This window comes from Procambarus clarkii, chromosome 4 (assembly GCF_040958095.1).
Source record: "Procambarus clarkii isolate CNS0578487 chromosome 4, FALCON_Pclarkii_2.0, whole genome shotgun sequence".
Classification (NCBI taxonomy): domain Eukaryota; kingdom Metazoa; phylum Arthropoda; class Malacostraca; order Decapoda; family Cambaridae; genus Procambarus; species Procambarus clarkii.
The window spans coordinates 4,696,909-4,715,667 of NC_091153.1; the positions used below are offsets into that span (position 1 = coordinate 4,696,909).

The 18,759-nt window shown below is 41.1% G+C and overlaps 1 protein-coding gene across 2 annotated transcripts in view; it reads left to right on the forward strand.

The window, feature by feature from the left end:
- LOC123751782 (titin) overlaps positions 1-18,759 on the forward strand; it is a 184,479-nt gene that overhangs the window by 161,351 nt on the left and 4,369 nt on the right. Inside the window, exons 5-6 of one of the 2 annotated variants that reach the window (XM_069332473.1) lie at positions 1-15,331; positions 15,425-18,490. The exon at positions 1-15,331 is cut by the window's left edge and continues 19,504 nt beyond it. In XM_069332473.1, coding sequence (XP_069188574.1) covers positions 1-15,331; positions 15,425-18,490 — 18,397 coding nt within the window. Of the gene's footprint in view, positions 18,491-18,759 lie in introns of both variants that reach the window. The other variant, XM_069332467.1, reaches the window with a different exon arrangement.

The following is an 18,759-nucleotide window of genomic DNA, read 5'->3' on the forward strand; positions in this document are numbered from 1 at the left end:
GCCAAGGAGGACATCTTATTAATTGATATAACTAAGAAACCATCTGAGGAAGCACCAATTTCTCCAAAGAGTGACATCTCTGTTAGTGCAAAGAGTGATGTCAGTTCGAAGGAAGCCAAGGAGGACATCATAACAATTGATGTAACTAAGAAACCAATTGAGGAAGCACCAATTTCTCCAAAGAGTGACGTTTCTGTTAGTGTGAAGAGTGATGTCAGTGCAAAGGAGGACATCCTAAAAATTGATGTAACTAAGAAACCAACAGAGGAAGCACCAATTTCTCCAAAGAGTGACATCTCTGTTAGTGCAAAGAGTGATATCAGCACAAAGGAGGACATCCTAAAAATTGATGTAACTAAGAAACCAACAGAGGAAGCACCAATTTCTCCAAAGAGTGACATCTCTGTGAGTGTAAAGAGTGATGTCAGTTTGAAGGAAGCAAAGGAGGACATCTTATTACTTGATGTAACTAAGAAACCAATTGAGGAAGCACCAATTTCTCCAAAGAGTGACGTCTCTGTTAGTGTGAAGAGTGATGTCAGTGCAAAAGATGATATCCTAGCAATTGATGTAACTAAGAAACCAACTGAGGAAGCACCAGTTTCTCCAAAGAGTGATGTCTCTGTTAGTGTGAAGAGTGATGTCAGTTCGAAAGAAGCTAAAGAAGAAATCTTAACAATTGATGTAACTAAGAAACCAGCTGAGGAAGCACCAATCTCTCCAAAGAGTGACGTCTCTGTTAGTGCAAAGAGTGACGTCAGTGCAAAGGAGGATATCTTAACAATTGAAGTAACTAAGAAACCAACTGAGGAAGCACCAATCTCTCCAAAGAGTGACGTCTCTGTTAGTGCAAAGAGTGATGTCAGTGCAAAGGAGGATATCTTAACAATTGAAGTAACTAAGAAACCAACTGAGGAAGCACCAATTTCTCCAAAGAGCGACGTCTCTGTTAGTGTGAAGAGTGATGTCAGTTTGAAGGAAGCCAAGGAGGATATCATAACAATTGATGTAACTAAGAAACCAACGGAGGAAGCACCAATTTCTCCAAAGAGTGACATCTCTGTTAGTGTGAAGAGTGATGTTAGTTCAAAGGAAGCCAAGGAAGACATCTTAACAATTGATATAACTAAAATACCAATTGAGGAAGCACCAATTTCTCCAAAGAGTGACATCTCTGTTAGTGTGAAGAGTGATGTTAGTTCAAAGGAAGCCAAGGAAGACATCTTAACAATTGATGTAACTAAGAAACCAACTGAGGAAGCACCAATTTCTCCAAAGAGTGACATCTCTGTTAGTGCAAAGAGTGATGTCAGTGCAAAGGAGGACATCTTAACAATTGATGTAACTAAAAAAATAATCGATGAAGCACCAATTTCTCCAAAGAGTGACATCTCTGTTAGTGTAAAGAGTGATGTCAGTGCAAAGGAGGATATCCTAGCAATTGACGTAACAAAGAAACCAGCTGAGGAAGCACCAATCTCTCCAACAAGTGACATCTCTGTTAGTGCAAAGAGTGATGTCAGTACAAAGGAGGACATCTTAACAATTGATGTAATTAAGAAACCAGCTGAAGAAGCACCGATTTCTCCAAAGAGTGACGTCTCTGTTAGTGTGAAGAGTGATGTCAGTTCGAAGGAAGCGATGGAAGACATCTTAACAATTGATGTAGCTAAGAAACCAACCGAGGAAGCACCAATTTCTCCAAAGAGTGACGTCTCTCTTAGTGTGAAGAGTGATGTTAGTTTGAAGGAAGCCAAGGAGGATATCATAACAATTGATGTAACTAAGAAACCAACTGAGGCAGCACAAATTTCTCCAAAGAGTGACGTCTCTGTTAGTGTAAAGAGTGATGTCAGTTCGAAGGAAGCCAAGGAAGACATCTTAAAAATTGATGTAGCTAAAAAGCCAATTGAAGAAGCCCCAATTTCTCCAAAGAGTGACATCTCTGTTAGTTCAAAGAGTGAAGTCAGTGCAAAGGAGGATATCCTAGCAATTGATGTAACTAAGAAACCAGCTGAGGCAGCACCAATTTCTCCAAAGAGTGATATCTCTGTTAGTATAAAGAGTGATGTCAGTTCGAAGGAAGCCAAGGAGGATATCTTATTAATTGATGTATCTAAGAAACCATCTGAGGAAGCACCAATTTCTCCAAAGAGTGACATCTCTGTTAGTGTGAAGAGTGATGTCAGTGCAAAGGAGGATATCCTAGCAATTGATGTAAGTAAGAAACCAATGGAAGAAGCACAAATTTCTCCAAAGAGTGACATCTCTATTAGTGGAAAGAGTGATGTCAGTGCAAAGGAGGACATCCTAGCAATTGATGTAACTAAGAAACCAACAGAGGAAACACCAATTTCTCCAAAGAGTGACATCTCTCTAAGTGTGAAGAGTGATGTCAGTTTGAAGGAAGTCAAGGAAGAAATCTTAACAATTGATGTAACTAAGAAACCATCTGAGGAAGCACCGATTTCCCCAAAGAGCGACATCTCTCTTAGTGTGAAGAGTGATGTCAGTGCAAAAGAGGATATCTTAACAATTGATGTATCTAAAAAACCAACTGAGGAAGCACCAATTTCTCCAAAGAGTGACGTCTCTGTTAGTGTAAAGAGTGATGTCATTGCAATGGAGGATATATTAACAATTGATGTAACTAAAAAACCAACGGAAGAAGCACCAATTTCTCCAAAGAGTGACGTCTCTATTAGTACAAAGAGTGATGTCAGTTCGAAGGAAGCCAAGGAAGATATCTTAACAATTGATGTAACTAAGAAACCAACTGAGGAAGCACCAATTTCTCCAAAGAGTGACATCTCTGTTAGTGTAAAGAGTGATGTCAGTTCAAAGGAAGCCAAGGAAGAAATTATAACAATTGATGTAACTAAGAAACCAACTGAAGAAGCACCAATTTCTCCAAAGAGTGACATCTCTGTTAGTGTAAAGAGTGATGTCAGTTCAAAGGAAGCCAAGGAGGACATCTTATTAATTGATATAACTAAGAAACCAACTGAGGAAGCACCAATTTCTCCAAAGAGTGACATCTCTATTAGTGCAAAGAGTGATGTCAGTGCAAAGGAGGACATCTTATCAATTGATGTAACTAAGAAACCAACTGAGGAAGCACCAATTTCTCCAAAGAGTGACATCTCAGTTAGTGTAAAGAGTGATGTCAGTTCAAAGGAAGCCAAGGAGGATATCTTATTAATTGATATAACTAAGAAACCTACTGAGGAAGCACCAATTTCTCCAAAGAGTGACATCTCTATTAGTGCAAAGAGTGATGTCAGTGCAAAGGAGGATATCTTAACAATTGATGTAACTAAGAAACTAGCTGAGGAAGCACCAATTTCCCCAAAGAGTGACATCTCTGTTAGTGTGAAGAGTGATATCAGTGCAAAGGAGGATATCTTAACAATTGATGTAACTAAGAAACCAGCTGAGGAAGCACCAATTTCTCCAAAGAGTGACATCTCTATTAGTGCAAAGAGTGATGTCAGTTCGAAGGAAGGCAAGGAAGACATCTTAACAATTGATGTGACTAAAAAAACAACAGAGGAAGCACCAATTTCTCCAAAGAGTGACATCTCTGTTAGTGCAAAGAGTGATGTCAGTGCAAAGGAGGATATCTTAACAATTGATGTAACTAAGAAACCCGCTGAGGAAGTACCAATTTCTCCAAAGAGTGATATCTCTGTTAGTGCAAAGAGTGATGTCATTACAAAGGAGGACATCTTAACAATTGATGTAACTAAGAAACCAATTGAGGAAGCACCAGTTTCTCCAAAGAGTGACGTCTCTGTTAGTGCAAAGAGTGATGTCAGCTCGAAGGAAGCCAAGGAGGACATCATAACAATTGATGTAACTAAGGAACCAACTGAAGAAGCACCAATTTCTCCAAAGAGTGACATCTCTGTTAGTGCAAAGAGTGATGTCAGTGCAAAGGAGGATATCTTAACAATTGATGTAACTAAGAAACCCGCTGAGGAAGTACCAATTTCTCCAAAGAGTGACATCTCTGTTAGTGCAAAGAGTGATGTCAGTGCAAAGGAGGGCATCTTAATAATTGATGTAACTAAGAAACCAACTGAGGAAGCACCAATCTCTCCAAAGAGTGACATCTCTGTTAGTGCAAAGAGTGATGTCAGTGCAAAGAAGGACATCTTATCAATTGATGTAACTAAGAAACCCGCTGAGGAAGTGCCAATTTCTCCAAAGAGTGACATCTCTGTTAGTGCAAAGAGTGATGTCAGTGCAAAGGAGGGCATCTTAATAATTGATGTAACTGAGAAACCAACTGAGGAAGCTCCAATTTCTCCAAAGAGCGACGTCTCTGTTAGTGCAAAGAGTGATGTCTTAACAATTGATGTAACTAAGAAACCAGCTGAGGAAGTACCAATCTCTCCAAAGAGTGACGTCTCTGTTAGTGTGAAGAGTGATGTCAGTTCGAAGGAAGCTAAGGAGGACATCTTAACTATTGATGTAACTAAGAAACCAACTGAGGAAGCACCAATTTCTCCAAAGAGTGACATCTCTGTTAGTGCAAAGAGTGATGTCAGTGCAAAGGAGGACATCTTAACAATTGATGTAACTAAGAAACCAGCTGAGGAAGCACCAATTTCTCCAAAGAGTGACATCTCTGTTAGTGTGAAGAGTGATGTCAGTTCGAAGGAAACCAAAGAGGACATCATTACAATTGACGTAACTAAGAAACCAGCTGAGGAAGCACCAATTTCTCCAAAGAGTGACATCTCAGTTAGTGTTAAGAGTGATGTTAGTTCGATGGAGGCGAAGGAGGACATCGTACCAATTGATGGAACTAAAAAACCCACTGATGAAGCACTAGTTTCTCCGAAGAGTGACGTCTCAGTCAGCGTAAAGAGTGAAGTCAGTTCCAAGGAGTTAAAGGATGAAATTTCAGAATATGATGAAGACAAAAAACCAATAGAACAAGTTGCATATGCTGGCAGTTACATTTCCGTCAGCATGAGAACTCATATAGTTAGGATAGACACCTTGGAAGACAGGTTAGCATTAGATATATCTACAAAAACTGAAGAAGAAATTCACGTATCTCCAAGAAGTGATATCTCTGTTAGTGGTAGGAGTGACATCAGTTCTAAAGAGGCAAAAGAAGACAGTCTCAGGGTTGACATATCAAAAGTAACCACTGAAGAAATTCCACTGTCTCCCAGGAGTGACATCTCTATTAGTGCAAAGAGTGACATCAGTTCTCTAAGTGCAAAGAGTGATGTTAGTTCGAAAGAAGCAAAAGAGGACATTCTTGCGATTGATGTAACTAAAAAGCCAACTGAAGAAGCTCCTATATCTCCCAAGAGTGACATCTCTGTTAGCATTAAGAGTGATGTCAGTTCCAAGGACGTCAAGGAGGATATTCTACCAGTTGATGTAACTAAAAAACCTACTGAAGAAGTTCCTGTATCTCCCAAAAGTGACATCTCTGTTAGCATTAAGAGTGATGTCAGTTCCAAGGACGTCAAGGAGGATATTCTACCAGTTGATGTAACTAAAAAACCTACTGAAGAAGTTCTTGTATCTCCCAAGAGTGACATCTCTGTTAGCATTAAGAGTGATGTCAGTTCCAAGGACGTCAAGGAGGATATTCTACGAATTGATGTAACGAAAAGGCCAACTGAAGAAGCTCCTATATCTCCCAAGAGTGACATCTCTGTTAGTGCGAAGAGTGATGTTAGTTCCAAGGAAGTCAAGGAGGACATTCTTCCAATTGATTTAACTAAAAAGCCAACTGAAGAAGTTCCTGTATCTCCAAAGAGTGACATCTCTGTTAGCATTAAGAGTGATGTCAGTTCCAAGGACGTCAAGGAGGATATTCTACCAATTGATGTAACGAAAAAGCCAACTGAAGAAGCTCCTATATCTCCCAAGAGTGACATCTCTGTTAGCATTAAGAGTGATGTCAGTTCCAAGGAAGTCAAGGAGGATATTCTACCAATTGATGTAACGAAAAAGCCAACTGAAGAAGCTCCTATATCTCCCAAGAGTGACATCTCTGTTAGCATTAAGAGTGATGTCAGTTCGAAGGACGTCAAGGAGGATATTCTACCAATTGATGTAACGAAAAAGCCAACTGAAGAAGCTCCTATATCTCCCAAGAGTGAAATCTCTGTTAGTGCAAAGAGTGATGTCAGTTCCAAGGAAGTCAAGGAGGATATTCTGACTGTTGATGTAACTAAGAAACCAACTGAAGAAGCTCCTATATCTCCCAAGAGTGACATCTCTGTTAGTGCAAAGAGTGATGTCAGTTCCAAGGAAGTCAAGGAGGATATTCTACCAATTGATGTTACTAAACAGCCAACTGAAGAAGCTCCTAAATCTCCCAAGAGTGACATCTCTGTTAGCATTAAGAGTGATGTCAGTTCCAAGGACATCAAGGAGGATATTCTACCAATTGATGTAACGAAAAAGCCAACTGAAGAAGCTCCTATATCTCCCAAGAGTGACATCTCTGTTAGTGCAAAGAGTGATGTCAGTTCTAAGGAAGTCAAGGAGGATATTCTGACTGTTGATGTAACTAAACAGCCAACTGAAGAAGTTCTTGTATCTCCAAAGAGTGACATCTCTGTTAGCATTAAGAGTGATGTCAGTTCCAAGGACGTCAAGGAGGATATTCAATCAATTGATGTAAGCAAAAAGCCAACTGAAGAAGCTCCTATATCTCCCAAGAGTGACATCTCTGTTAGCATTAAGAGTGATGTCAGTTCCAAGGACGTCAAGGAGGATATTCTACCAATTGATGTAACGAAAAAGCCAACTGAAGAAGCTCCTATATCTCCCAAGAGTGACATCTCTGTTAGCATTAAGAGTGATGTCAGTTCCAAGGAAGTCAAGGATATTCTACCAATTGATGTAACTAAAAAGCCAACTGAAGAAGCTCCTGTATCTCCCAAGAGTGACATCTCTGTTAGCATTAAGAGTGATGTCAGTTCCAAGGACGTCAAGGAGGATATTCTACCAGTTGATGTAACTAAAAAACCTACTGAAGGAGTTCCTGTATCTCCCAAGAGTGACATCTCTGTTAGCATTAAGAGTGATGTCAGTTCCAAGGACGTCAAGGAGGATATTCTACCAGTTGATGTAACTAAAAAACCTACTGAAGAAGTTCCTGTATCTCCCAAGAGTGACATCTCTGTTAGCATTAAGAGTGATGTCAGTTCCAAGGACGTCAAGGAGGATATTCTACCAATTGATGTAACGAAAAAGCCAACTGAAGAAGCTCCTATATCTCCCAAGAGTGACATCTCTGTTAGCATTAAGAGTGATGTCAGTTCCAAGGAAGTCAAGGAGGATATTCTACCAATTGATGTAACGAAAAAGCCAACTGAAGAAGCTCCTATATCTCCCAAGAGTGACATCTCTGTTAGCATTAAGAGTGATGTCAGTTCCAAGGACGTCAAGGAGGATATTCTACCAATTGATGTAACGAAAAAGCCAACTGAAGAAGCTCCTATATCTCCCAAGAGTGACATCTCTGTTAGTGCAAAGAGTGATGTCAGTTCCAAGGAAGTCAAGGAGGATATTCTGACTGTTGATGTAACTAAGAAACCAACTGAAGAAGCTCCTATATCTCCCAAGAGTGACATCTCTGTTAGTGCAAAGAGTGATGTCAGTTCCAAGGTAGTCAAGGAGGATATTCTACCAATTGATGTAACTAAACAGCCAACTGAAGAAGTTCTTGTATCTCCAAAGAGTGACATCTCTGTTAGCATTAAGAGTGATGTCAGTTCCAAGGACGTCAAGGAGGATATTCTATCAATTGATGTAACCAAAAAGCCAACTGAAGAAGCTCCTATATCTCCCAAGAGTGACATCTCTGTTAGCATTAAGAGTGATGTCAGTTCCAAGGACGTCAAGGAGGATATTCTACCAATTGATGTAACGAAAAAGCCAACTGAAGAAGCTCCTATATCTCCCAAGAGTGACATCTCTGTTAGCATTAAGAGTGATGTTAGTTCGAAGGAAGTCAAGGAGGATATTCTAACTGTTGATGTAACTAAGAAACCAACTGAAGAAGCTCCTATATCTCCCAAGAGTGACATCTCTGTTAGCATTAAGAGTGATGTCAGTTCCAAGGACGTCAAGGTGGATATTCTACCAATTGATGTAACGAAAAAGCCAACTGAAGAAGCTCCTATATCTCCCAAGAGTGACATCTCTGTTAGTACAAAGAGTGATGTCAGTTCCAAGGAAGTCAAGGATATTCTACCAATTGATGTAACTAAAAAGCCAACTGAAGAAGCTCCTGTATCTCCCAAGAGTGACATCTCTGTTAGCATTAAGAGTGATGTCAGTTCCAAGGACGTCAAGGAGGATATTCTACCAGTTGATGTAACTAAAAAACCTACTGAAGAAGTTCCTGTATCTCCCAAGAGTGACATCTCTGTTAGCATTAAGAGTGATGTCAGTTCCAAGGACGTCAAGGAGGATATTCTACCAGTTGATGTAACTAAAAAACCTACTGAAGAAGTTCCTGTATCTCCCAAGAGTGACATCTCTGTTAGCATTAAGAGTGATGTCAGTTCCAAGGACGTCAAGGAGGATATTCTACCAATTGATGTAACGAAAAAGCCAACTGAAGAAGCTCCTATATCTCCCAAGAGTGACATCTCTGTTAGCATTAAGAGTGATGTCAGTTCCAAGGAAGTCAAGGAGGATATTCTACCAATTGATGTAACGAAAAAGCCAACTGAAGAAGCTCCTATATCTCCCAAGAGTGACATCTCTGTTAGCATTAAGAGTGATGTCAGTTCCAAGGACGTCAAGGAGGATATTCTACCAATTGATGTAACGAAAAAGCCAACAGAAGAAGCTCCTATATCTCCAAAGAGTGACATCTCTGTTAGTGCAAAGAGTGATGTCAGTTCCAAGGAAGTCAAGGAGGATATTCTGACTGTTGATGTAACTAAGAAACCAACTGAAGAAGCTCCTATATCTCCCAAGAGTGACATTTCTGTTAGTGCAAAGAGTGATGTCAGTTCCAAGGAAGTCAAGGAGGATATTCTACCAATTGATGTAACTAAACAGCCAACTGAAGAAGCTCCTATATCTCCCAAGAGTGACATCTCTGTTAGCATTAAGAGTGATGTCAGTTCCAAGGACATCAAGGAGGATATTCTACCAATTGATGTAACGAAAAAGCCAACTGAAGAAGCTCCTATATCTCCCAAGAGTGACATCTCTGTTAGTGCAAAGAGTGATGTCAGTTCCAAGGAAGTCAAGGAGGATATTCTGACTGTTGATGTAACTAAACAGCCAACTGAAGAAGTTCTTGTATCTCCAAAGAGTGACATCTCTGTTAGCATTAAGAGTAATGTCAGTTCCAAGGACGTCAAGGAGGATATTCTATCAATTGATGTAACCAAAAAGCCAACTGAAGAAGCTCCTATATCTCCCAAGAGTGACATCTCTGTTAGCATTAAGAGTGATGTCAGTTCCAAGGACGTCAAGGAGGATATTCTACCAATTGATGTAACGAAAAAGCCAACTGAAGAAGCTCCTATATCTCCCAAGAGTGACATCTCTGTTAGCATTAAGAGTGATGTTAGTTCGAAGGAAGTCAAGGAGGATATTCTGACTGTTGATGTAACTAAGAAACCAACTGAAGAAGCTCCTATATCTCCCAAGAGTGACATCTCTGTTAGCATTAAGAGTGATGTCAGTTCCAAGGACGTCAAGGAGGATATTCTACCAATTGATGTACCGAAAAAGCCAACTGAAGAAGCTCCTATATCTCCCAAAAGTGACATCTCTGTTAGTGCAAAGAGTGATGTCAGTTCCAAGGAAGTCAAGGAGGATATTCTGACTGTTGATGTAACTAAGAAACCAATTGAAGAAGCTCCTATATCTCTCAAGAGTGACATCTCTGTTAGTGCAAAGAGTGATGTCAGTTCCAAGGAAGTCAAGGAGGATATTCTACCAATTGATGTAACTAAACAGCCCACTGAAGAAGCTCCTATATCTCCCAAGAGTGACATCTCTGTTAGCATTAAGAGTGATGTCAGTTCCAAGGACGTCAAGGAGGATATTCTACCAATTGATGTAACGAAAAAGCCAACTGAAGAAGCTCCTATATCTCCCAAAAGTGACATCTCTGTTAGCATTAAGAGTGATGTCAGTTCCAAGGAAGTCAAGGAGGATATTCTACCAATTGATGTAACTAAACAGCCAACTGAAGAAGTTCCTGTATCTCCCAAGAGTGACATCTCTGTTAGCATTAAGAGTGATGTCAGTTCCAAGGACGTCAAGGAGGTTATTCTACCAATTGATGTAACTAAAAAACCTACTGAAGAAGTTCCTGTATCTCCCAAGAGTGACATCTCTGTTAGCATTAAGAGTGATGTCAGTTCCAAGGACGTCAAGGAGGATATTCTACCAACTGATGTAACGAAAAAGCCAACTGAAGAAGCTCCTATATCTCCCAAGAGCGACATCTCTGTTAGTGCAAAGAGTGATGTCAGTTCCAAGGACGTCAAGGAGGTTATTCTACCAATTGATGTAACTAAAAAACCTACTGAAGAAGTTCCTGTATCTCCCAAGAGCGACATCTCTGTTAGTGCAAAGAGTGATGTCAGTTCCAAGGACGTCAAGGAGGTTATTCTACCAACTGATGTAACTAAAAAACCTACTGAAGAAGTTCCTGTATCTCCCAAGAGCGACATCTCTGTTAGTGCAAAGAGTGATGTCAGTTCCAAGGACGTCAAGGAGGTTATTCTACCAACTGATGTAACTAAAAAACCTACTGAAGAAGTTCCTGTATCTCCCAAGAGTGACATCTCTGTTAGCATTAAGAGTGATGTCAGTTCCATGGAGAGTAAGAAAGAAGAACTTCCAGTCGAATCTCCCAAGAGTGAGCCAAGTTCAAAGAAATCCATCGATGAAGTTCCATTGTCTCCTAAGAGTGACGTATCAGTTAGCATTAAGAGTGATGTTAGTTCAAAGGAGATTAAGGATGAGATTCCAGAATTTGAAAAGTCATTTGATAGTACTGTTTACCCAGCAAGTTATGTTTCTGTTAGTATGAGGAGTCACATTGTTCGAACAGATCTCATGGAGACGTTAACAATTGACGTCCCCCACGAACCTGTGGAAACAGTTAGTCTTTCTCCAAAGAGTGACATTTCTTCTGGTGTAAGTGTTGCCAGTTCCAAGGAGTCTATGGAAGGAATTTTGAAGATTGACGTATCTAAAAAAGCCTTCGAACAAGTTCCACTCTCTCCCAAAATGGATTTAAAAAGTGGTGTGGATGTTATCAGCAAAGTCGATGAATCAGCTATTTCTCCAAAGAGTGATGTTTCTGTAAGTGAGAAGAGTGATGTCAGCCCACTTGGCATCAAGAGAGAAGATCTTGTAATTGATATCACGAAAAAAGATACGGACAAAGTGTCAGTATCTCCAAAGAGTGACATCGCCTCCAGTGTTAAAAGTGAGTTTAGCTCGAAGGACATCTCAAAGAAATCGACTGAGGAAGCTCCGTTGTCTCCTAAGAGTGACATTTCGCTAAGTGAAAAGAGTGAAATAAGCCATAAGACTGATGTATCCAAGAGTGACGTCAGTGCAAAGAGTGACGTTGGTTCTAAATTAGATATAACTTCAGAAAAAGAGGAAAAGCCAAAGGCCTATTTAGAATCAGGTGTTGTCGAAGAACCTATTTATGGTATCTTGAAAGCAGAACGAGCTGAACTTGTGACTGTTTCTCCCGACACCACACCCGGTTCAACACCACTGTCACCACCTCTTCGTGAGATAGGTATGGCTGGGGTCTCTCTCGTAAGTACACTCCACAAGGAGCAACTGGATCTTATGACCACTTCCATTTATGAGGAGTCAACATCCACATCTGTACTGGGAGAATTACCTGATGTTAGGGAAACCACGGCGCCTGACCTGGAAACAGATGTAATGACTACATCTGAAGACAGAGGATACGATGCTATGATGACTTCCATTTATGAACCAAGCCAAGATATTATGATGTCTTCCATGTATGGTGATGATTTTGCTATGCATGGTGTGCATGATGAGCACATAACCTCTGAGGAGGAATCAACTACTGTGGCCTTAACTAGAGTTAAGAAAACTGAAGATATCATGACAACTTCCATATATGGCAGTCTTGATGAGAGGGAATATGATGAAAGCACCCAAAAGTCCATTGATGATATGACATCTCCACGAAGTGTCACCTTTGGAACCACTCAAGAGGTGCCTGTTGACGAAGGTGGACCCTCACCGAGAACGTCAGAGGTAGATGCTGAGAGTTATCCTCAAATGTCTCCCAGAAGTGATCTGTCTTCTGAGATGTATCACATGCGATCAATTTCGCCTCGCAGTGATGGATATGAAGCAGAGCTAAGTGGCCAATTTGAAGAGCGTGATTACGACCATCCACCATTGTCTCCTCGTTCAGATATCTCTTCAATATCAGATATTGTTCGTAGGGAACAGAAACATTCCATAACAGAGAAGATAGAGAAGGAGACCACTATGATTCAACGTGAAGTTTTAGACAGTGGTCGTTCGATCTCTCCCAAAAGTGACACGACTGTAAGTGACGTTGCAGCCAAAGATGGCCTCGACTCTCTTGATTCCTTCAAATTGCAACCAGTATTAGGCAGTGATGAAGGAAAGCAACATTCTCCCCGAAGTGACATTTCCGGAAAAGATTCAGCTTTCGAAGACAGGGACAAACTATCTAGTCTTGAAAGTCAAACACTGTTTTCTTTACCAAGTGAAACGAAGGTAACGGAATCAGAAGTATCTAAATATTCAGCTGTGTCTGAAGAAATCTGCAGGTCAGAATTAAGTGAAATTATTCATGAAACTTCCTCTTTAACAGAAACTAGATTATTAAAAGAGACATCAATCGAAGATAAAATGAGAAAGGTGTCTGAAACTGTTTCTGAAAGCACAAAAAGGGACAGCACTACAGTATTTTCAGGATTGTTAACTAGTGTAGTTAGTACTATTGATAGCACAAAAACCATAATTGATGTATCAAAAGACTTGTCTTACAGCACAAAGCCAGAAACTATAGTGGAAACTGCCGCTAAAGCACCCATAAAGCCTGCAACTCAAATTTCTCCAGAAGATGAGAGTTCACTTAGCTTTAGAAAGGAACCAATCACTCACACTGAAACCCAAGATGCAATTATGGTTTCTCCAAAAAGTGATGTTTCTGTGAGCTCAAAAAGCGATGTGACATCTGTTGATGCTAAAGAATTACCCAAGGATCCTTCACTCCGAGATGAGGAGCCTAAGGCCGCAACAGAGTCGTCTGAGAGTGAAATATCAGAAGAGATTTTCAAAGAAGAGTTAAAAGAAGCTACAAAGATCCTTACAGAGACTACTGAGGTGAAAGATGTAGTTCAAGAAATCAAAACGGCTGTGACATCCCTCGAGGAGTCTACTACAATTAAGACTTCATTCCAAGATTTCAAGGAAACTGCATCTCCACCTCCCTCACCGGAAAAGTCAACTGTTTCCTCTACCGTTTCGTCCCTTCATGGAAGTGAGTCCTTAGCTTCAGTTCATAGTAGAGTTGAAGTTACTAAGGAAGAGAGCATTGGTATAGAACCTGTTGAACCTTCACCTGTGACAGTTAAAGATTCACGCATACATACTCATACCTCATCTGTATATGACTCATCATTAATTTCATCTAGCATAGCCACTACATCTGTCACAGAAACGATCACATCGACAGTGAAAACTTTACCAAGCTCTCCTGAAAAGAAAGTAACTGATCTTCCAGGAGTCCAACAAAGTATAACTGATGATGGGAGACCATCAGATGAACAGTCCTCTCCACTTCCACCTTCCTCTTCCTCCTCCTCTTCCTCTGGTGTTGAGGGTATTGTGAAAGAGGTGAAGGAGAGCAAAGACCACATACAAGCTACCTCAGTCATAATGGCTGAGAAGCTTATTGCTGAAATGGGAGAAATCACCAGCAGCAAGACACAAACCAGAACCTCCGAGCGTGTGTCGTCCGAAGAGTACAAGTCTGTCACTGCCATTACTGATAAGTCTAGTTCTGTTATGAAATCTACAGTAGAATCTAAACAGGAAACTCACATTATGGATAGTCAGGAAATTAGTCAAACTGACATTCGTGAGGAACCTACGACAGGTGAAACTGTTACAAAAACAATTATTAGAAGGGTCGTCATCGATGGGAAGCCACAAGAAACCGTCGAAGTGCTCGAGGAACCCTCTGAAACTCAAGTGATTACTAAACGAATCGTTAGGCGAACTATCATTAGTGATGGAGAGCCAACCGAGACGGTTGAAACATATGAAGAGCCCGTGGAAGGCGAAACTGTCACGCGAACAATTGTGAGAAGAGTAGTTGATGAACCGGAAGAAACTGTTGAAACTCACGAAGAACCAACAACAGGTGAGACCGTTACCAGAACAGTAGTTAGAAGAGTAGTCACTGAAGGTGAACCATTGGAAACGGAAGAGGCACCTGAAGAAACTTCAGAGTCCCCAACTGTTACTTCAAGAACTATAAGACGAACCACTATCAGCAGTGGGGAACCAACTGAAACTTTGGAATCATACGGAGAGCCTTCTGTGTGTGAAACTGTTAAGAGAACCATTATCAGAAGGGTAATTGTCGATGGAGAACCAGAAGAGACTGTAGAGACAGTTGAAGAACCTTCTGAATCTCAAACAGTCACCACAAGAACCATCAGAAGAACCATCATCAGCGATGGTGAACCAACAGAGACAGTAGAAACATTTGAAGAACCATCATCTGGTGAAACAGTTACGAAAAGAACGATTATAAGAAGGGTCATTGTCGATGGAGAACCAACAGAAACTGTTGAGACCACAGAAGAACCTTCTGAATCTCAAACAGTTACTACAAGAACCATCAGGAGAACCATCATCAGCGATGGTGAACCAACAGAAACTGTAGAAACATTTGAAGAACCATCATCTGGTGAAACAGTTACGAAAAGAACGATTATAAGAAGGGTCATTGTCGATGGAGAACCAACAGAAACTGTTGAGACATTTGAAGAACCTTCATCAGATGAAACAGTTACGAAAAGAACCATAATAAGAAGAGTAACTATTGATGGTGAACCAAAAGAGACTGTAGAACCTTCTGAATCTCAGACAGTTACAACAAGAACAGTTAGACGAGTCACTGTCAGTGGAGGTGAACCAATTGAGACATTTGAAACACGTGAAGAACCTACATCAGATGAGACAGTTACAAGAAGAACCATTATCAGAAGGGTCATTGTCGATGGAGAACCAGAAGAAGAAACTGTAGAGACATTTGAAGAACCTTCTGAATCTCAGACAGTCACCACAAGAACCATCAGGAGAACCATCGTCAGCGATGGTGAACCAACAGAGACTGTAGAGACATTTGAAGAACCTTCTGAATCTCAGACAGTCACCACAAGAACCATCAGGAGAACCATCGTCAGCGATGGTGAACCAACAGAGACTGTAGAAACATTTGAAGAACCATCATCTGGGGAAACAGTTACCAAACGAACAATCATAAGAAGAGTAACTGTTGATGGTGAACCAACAGAGACTGTAGAGACATCTGAAGAACCTTCTGAATCTCAGACAGTCACAACAAGAACAGTTAGGCGAGTCACTGTCAGTGGAGGTGAACCAATTGAGACATTTGAAACACGTGAAGAACCTACATCAGATGAAACAGTTACAAGAAGAACGATTATCAGAAGGGTCATTGTCGATGGAGAACCAAAGGAAACTGTAGAGACCACAGAAGAACCATCTGAGTCTCAAACAGTTACAACAAGAACCATTAGGCGAACCATCATCAGTGGTGGGGAATCAACAGAATCAGTTGAATCACGCGAAGAACCATCTGAAAGTGAAACAGTCACGAGAACAACTGTGCGAAGAACAATTGTAGATGATGAACCAAAGGAGACAGTTGAGAGGTATGAAGACCCTTCAACAGGTGAGACCGTTACAAAGAGAACAATTATACGAAGAACATTTATTGACGGTGAGCCAAAAGAGACAGTAGATATGTTGGAAGAACCATCCGAACATGTTACAAGAACAGTTAGACATAGAGTTGTGAGTGGAAGTGAACCCACTGAGACAGTAGAAGCCTACGAAGACCCTACAACAGGGGAAACTGTTACAAGAACGATTATAAGGAGGACCATTGTTGATGGTGAAGAAAAGGACACTGAGGAGATGAGTAAGGAGTCTTCGGAATCTCAAACTGTTACAAGAACAGTCAAACGAATCGTTGTGAGTGGTGGTGTGCCTACAGAAGCAACTGAAGCTCTCGAGGAGCCGTCATTAGGCGAGACTGTGACAAGGAGAACCATTATTAGAAGAACCATTGTCGATGGAGAACCGAAAGAGACCGTGGAGACAGTTGAAGAACCCTCTGGATCTCCATTTGTAACGACAAGAACCGTTAAGCGAACCATCATCACTGGTGGTGAACCAACAGAAACTGTTGAGACGTATGAAGAGCCTTCTTCAGACGAGCCTGTCACAAGAACTATCTTAAGAAGAACAATAGTTGATGGAGAACCAAAGGAAACTGTTGAAACTATTGAAGAACCATCTGGATCAGAATCTGTAACAAGTAGAACTGTCAAAAGATCTATTGTCAGTAGTGACGATCAAAAAGAGTCCATTAAATCATTCGACAGCTCCTCAGAGGGCGAAGTTATAACAAGAACCATTGTTAAGAGAACCATCATTGATGGTAAGCCAACAGAGACAGTTGAGACCATGAGGGAACCTGCTGATTCTGAAGGCATGACAACCACAACTACCACCACAGTGAAGCGTACCATTATAGGCGGTGGTGATAGAACTGAGGCAACCAAATTAGGGGAAGAACCTTCAGATGATTCAGTAACCACCAGAACCACTATTAAGCGAACCATTATCAGTGGAGGAGAACCTGTTGAAACAGTCGAAACGTACGAGGGAACTGAAGGCAGAGCAAAATATGAGTTTGAATCACCCTATGAGATCAAAAGCACTAGTCCACTGAAATCGAGGCACATGAGTGAAGCACAGTCTTCTGAAAGCTACTTCATGAGATCTGAGGAGTCAAAATCATCTACATTCTCAGAAACCAAAAGAAGTGTTTCAGAAGAGACTGAAAAGTCCGTTTTCTCAAAATCCACAGCAGAAACGGTCCAAGAAGACATCAGAAGTTCTCGAGAATCTGTCTCTACAGTTGACGAAGCTACAGCTCACGAAGGACCTCGAATGGGTGCACTTAGAAAGTCATCAACCAGCAGTACTGAAGGCACTCCAGGAAGCCCCAGAACTGGTCGAGTTGTTGTAAGAAAAGTTACCACTGTGATAACTAAATACTATGACGACGGAGAAGAGGTGGAAATGGAACAGCTCCCAGGCGAAGAAGTGGTTGAAGTACTTGGTGATCAACTGGTCTCTGAGGATATCTTGCGAAAGATATCTGGATCAGCTTCACAGTCTCCAATCAGTGGCAGAAAATTCTCCGGCCACAGTATTCCAGGGACTTCAATGGCCTATACCACATCTCATTCACTGTGTGGACCGTGGACAAGCGATGAATCGTTGAGTGGTGAGCCCACAGTGGTCACACGCACCACTCGCACAACAATAGGTGACAGTGATACAGATGGTTCAGAGGGTGTGGTGACCAGCACCGTCACTACCGTCACGCGTCGCTTAATGAGTGATGATGCCTCTGACAAGGATGATAGGCCTCGATCCGCCAGTAGCGATACAAGCCTTCACGATCCTTTCCCGCCACCACAGAAAGCACGATCTGATCCAAAGGAACAAGTTACAAGCAGAGTTTCCAGTGCTGAACAGTCATCATCATTTACCACACAGTTTGGAGCCACTGGAATGCAATACCAAGAAGAGTATGACGACGAGCCTGTGTATGAGTATCACCCACCAGATGGAGCACAGCTTGGGCAGTTCATGTATAGTGACCAAGGAGGTGACTTTGATAATGGAAATCTTCCATCCCGTGCAAGGGAACCATCAACGACCGAAGCTGAAGACAAATTAAACAGGAATCAAACGTGGAAGATGACTACATCGACACCGAAGAGCTCAACTTCCACCACTGTAACTACCACTACCTCATCAACAGCCAAGGATGCTAAAGAGACCCTACAGCAGTGGGGTAAACCTCTTGGGCTCCCATCACCTGTGCCTCTTCCTGCACCGATTCCGCCTTCTGACAGCCCCAAACCACCTAGTCCCCGTAAGGAACGAAGAACAAGCAGGAGATCTAAGAGGATAGGCCCACCAGTCTATCTTGACCTTGCATACGTACCTCATGCAGCAAATCCTAACTACACCAATGCAGACTTCTTCAGGAAAGTGAGAGCGAGATACTACGTCTTCTCTGGCATCGACCCTGGCAGGGAGGTGCTCGACGCATTACTTGAAGCCAAGATGGAATGGGAAGATAAAGAAATGGGTAAGTAGTATATTTTTAGAGTTAAGTATTATGAAAGTGCCTCCAAATTATTCATGAATTCTACTGCATTTAATATACTCTCTAATTGAACACTTAACCTTAATGAATTATCTAATGTATATCTTTCAGATCTTTATTATACAAACTTCTAATCATAAAAATAGTTTACTTATTAAATAAGAATACTGTTTATTAATTTGTTTTTTCACTTTTAGTTAAGTTTAATATGAATAGAATTTTATGAAATGTAGCATTTCATCCTATAGAGT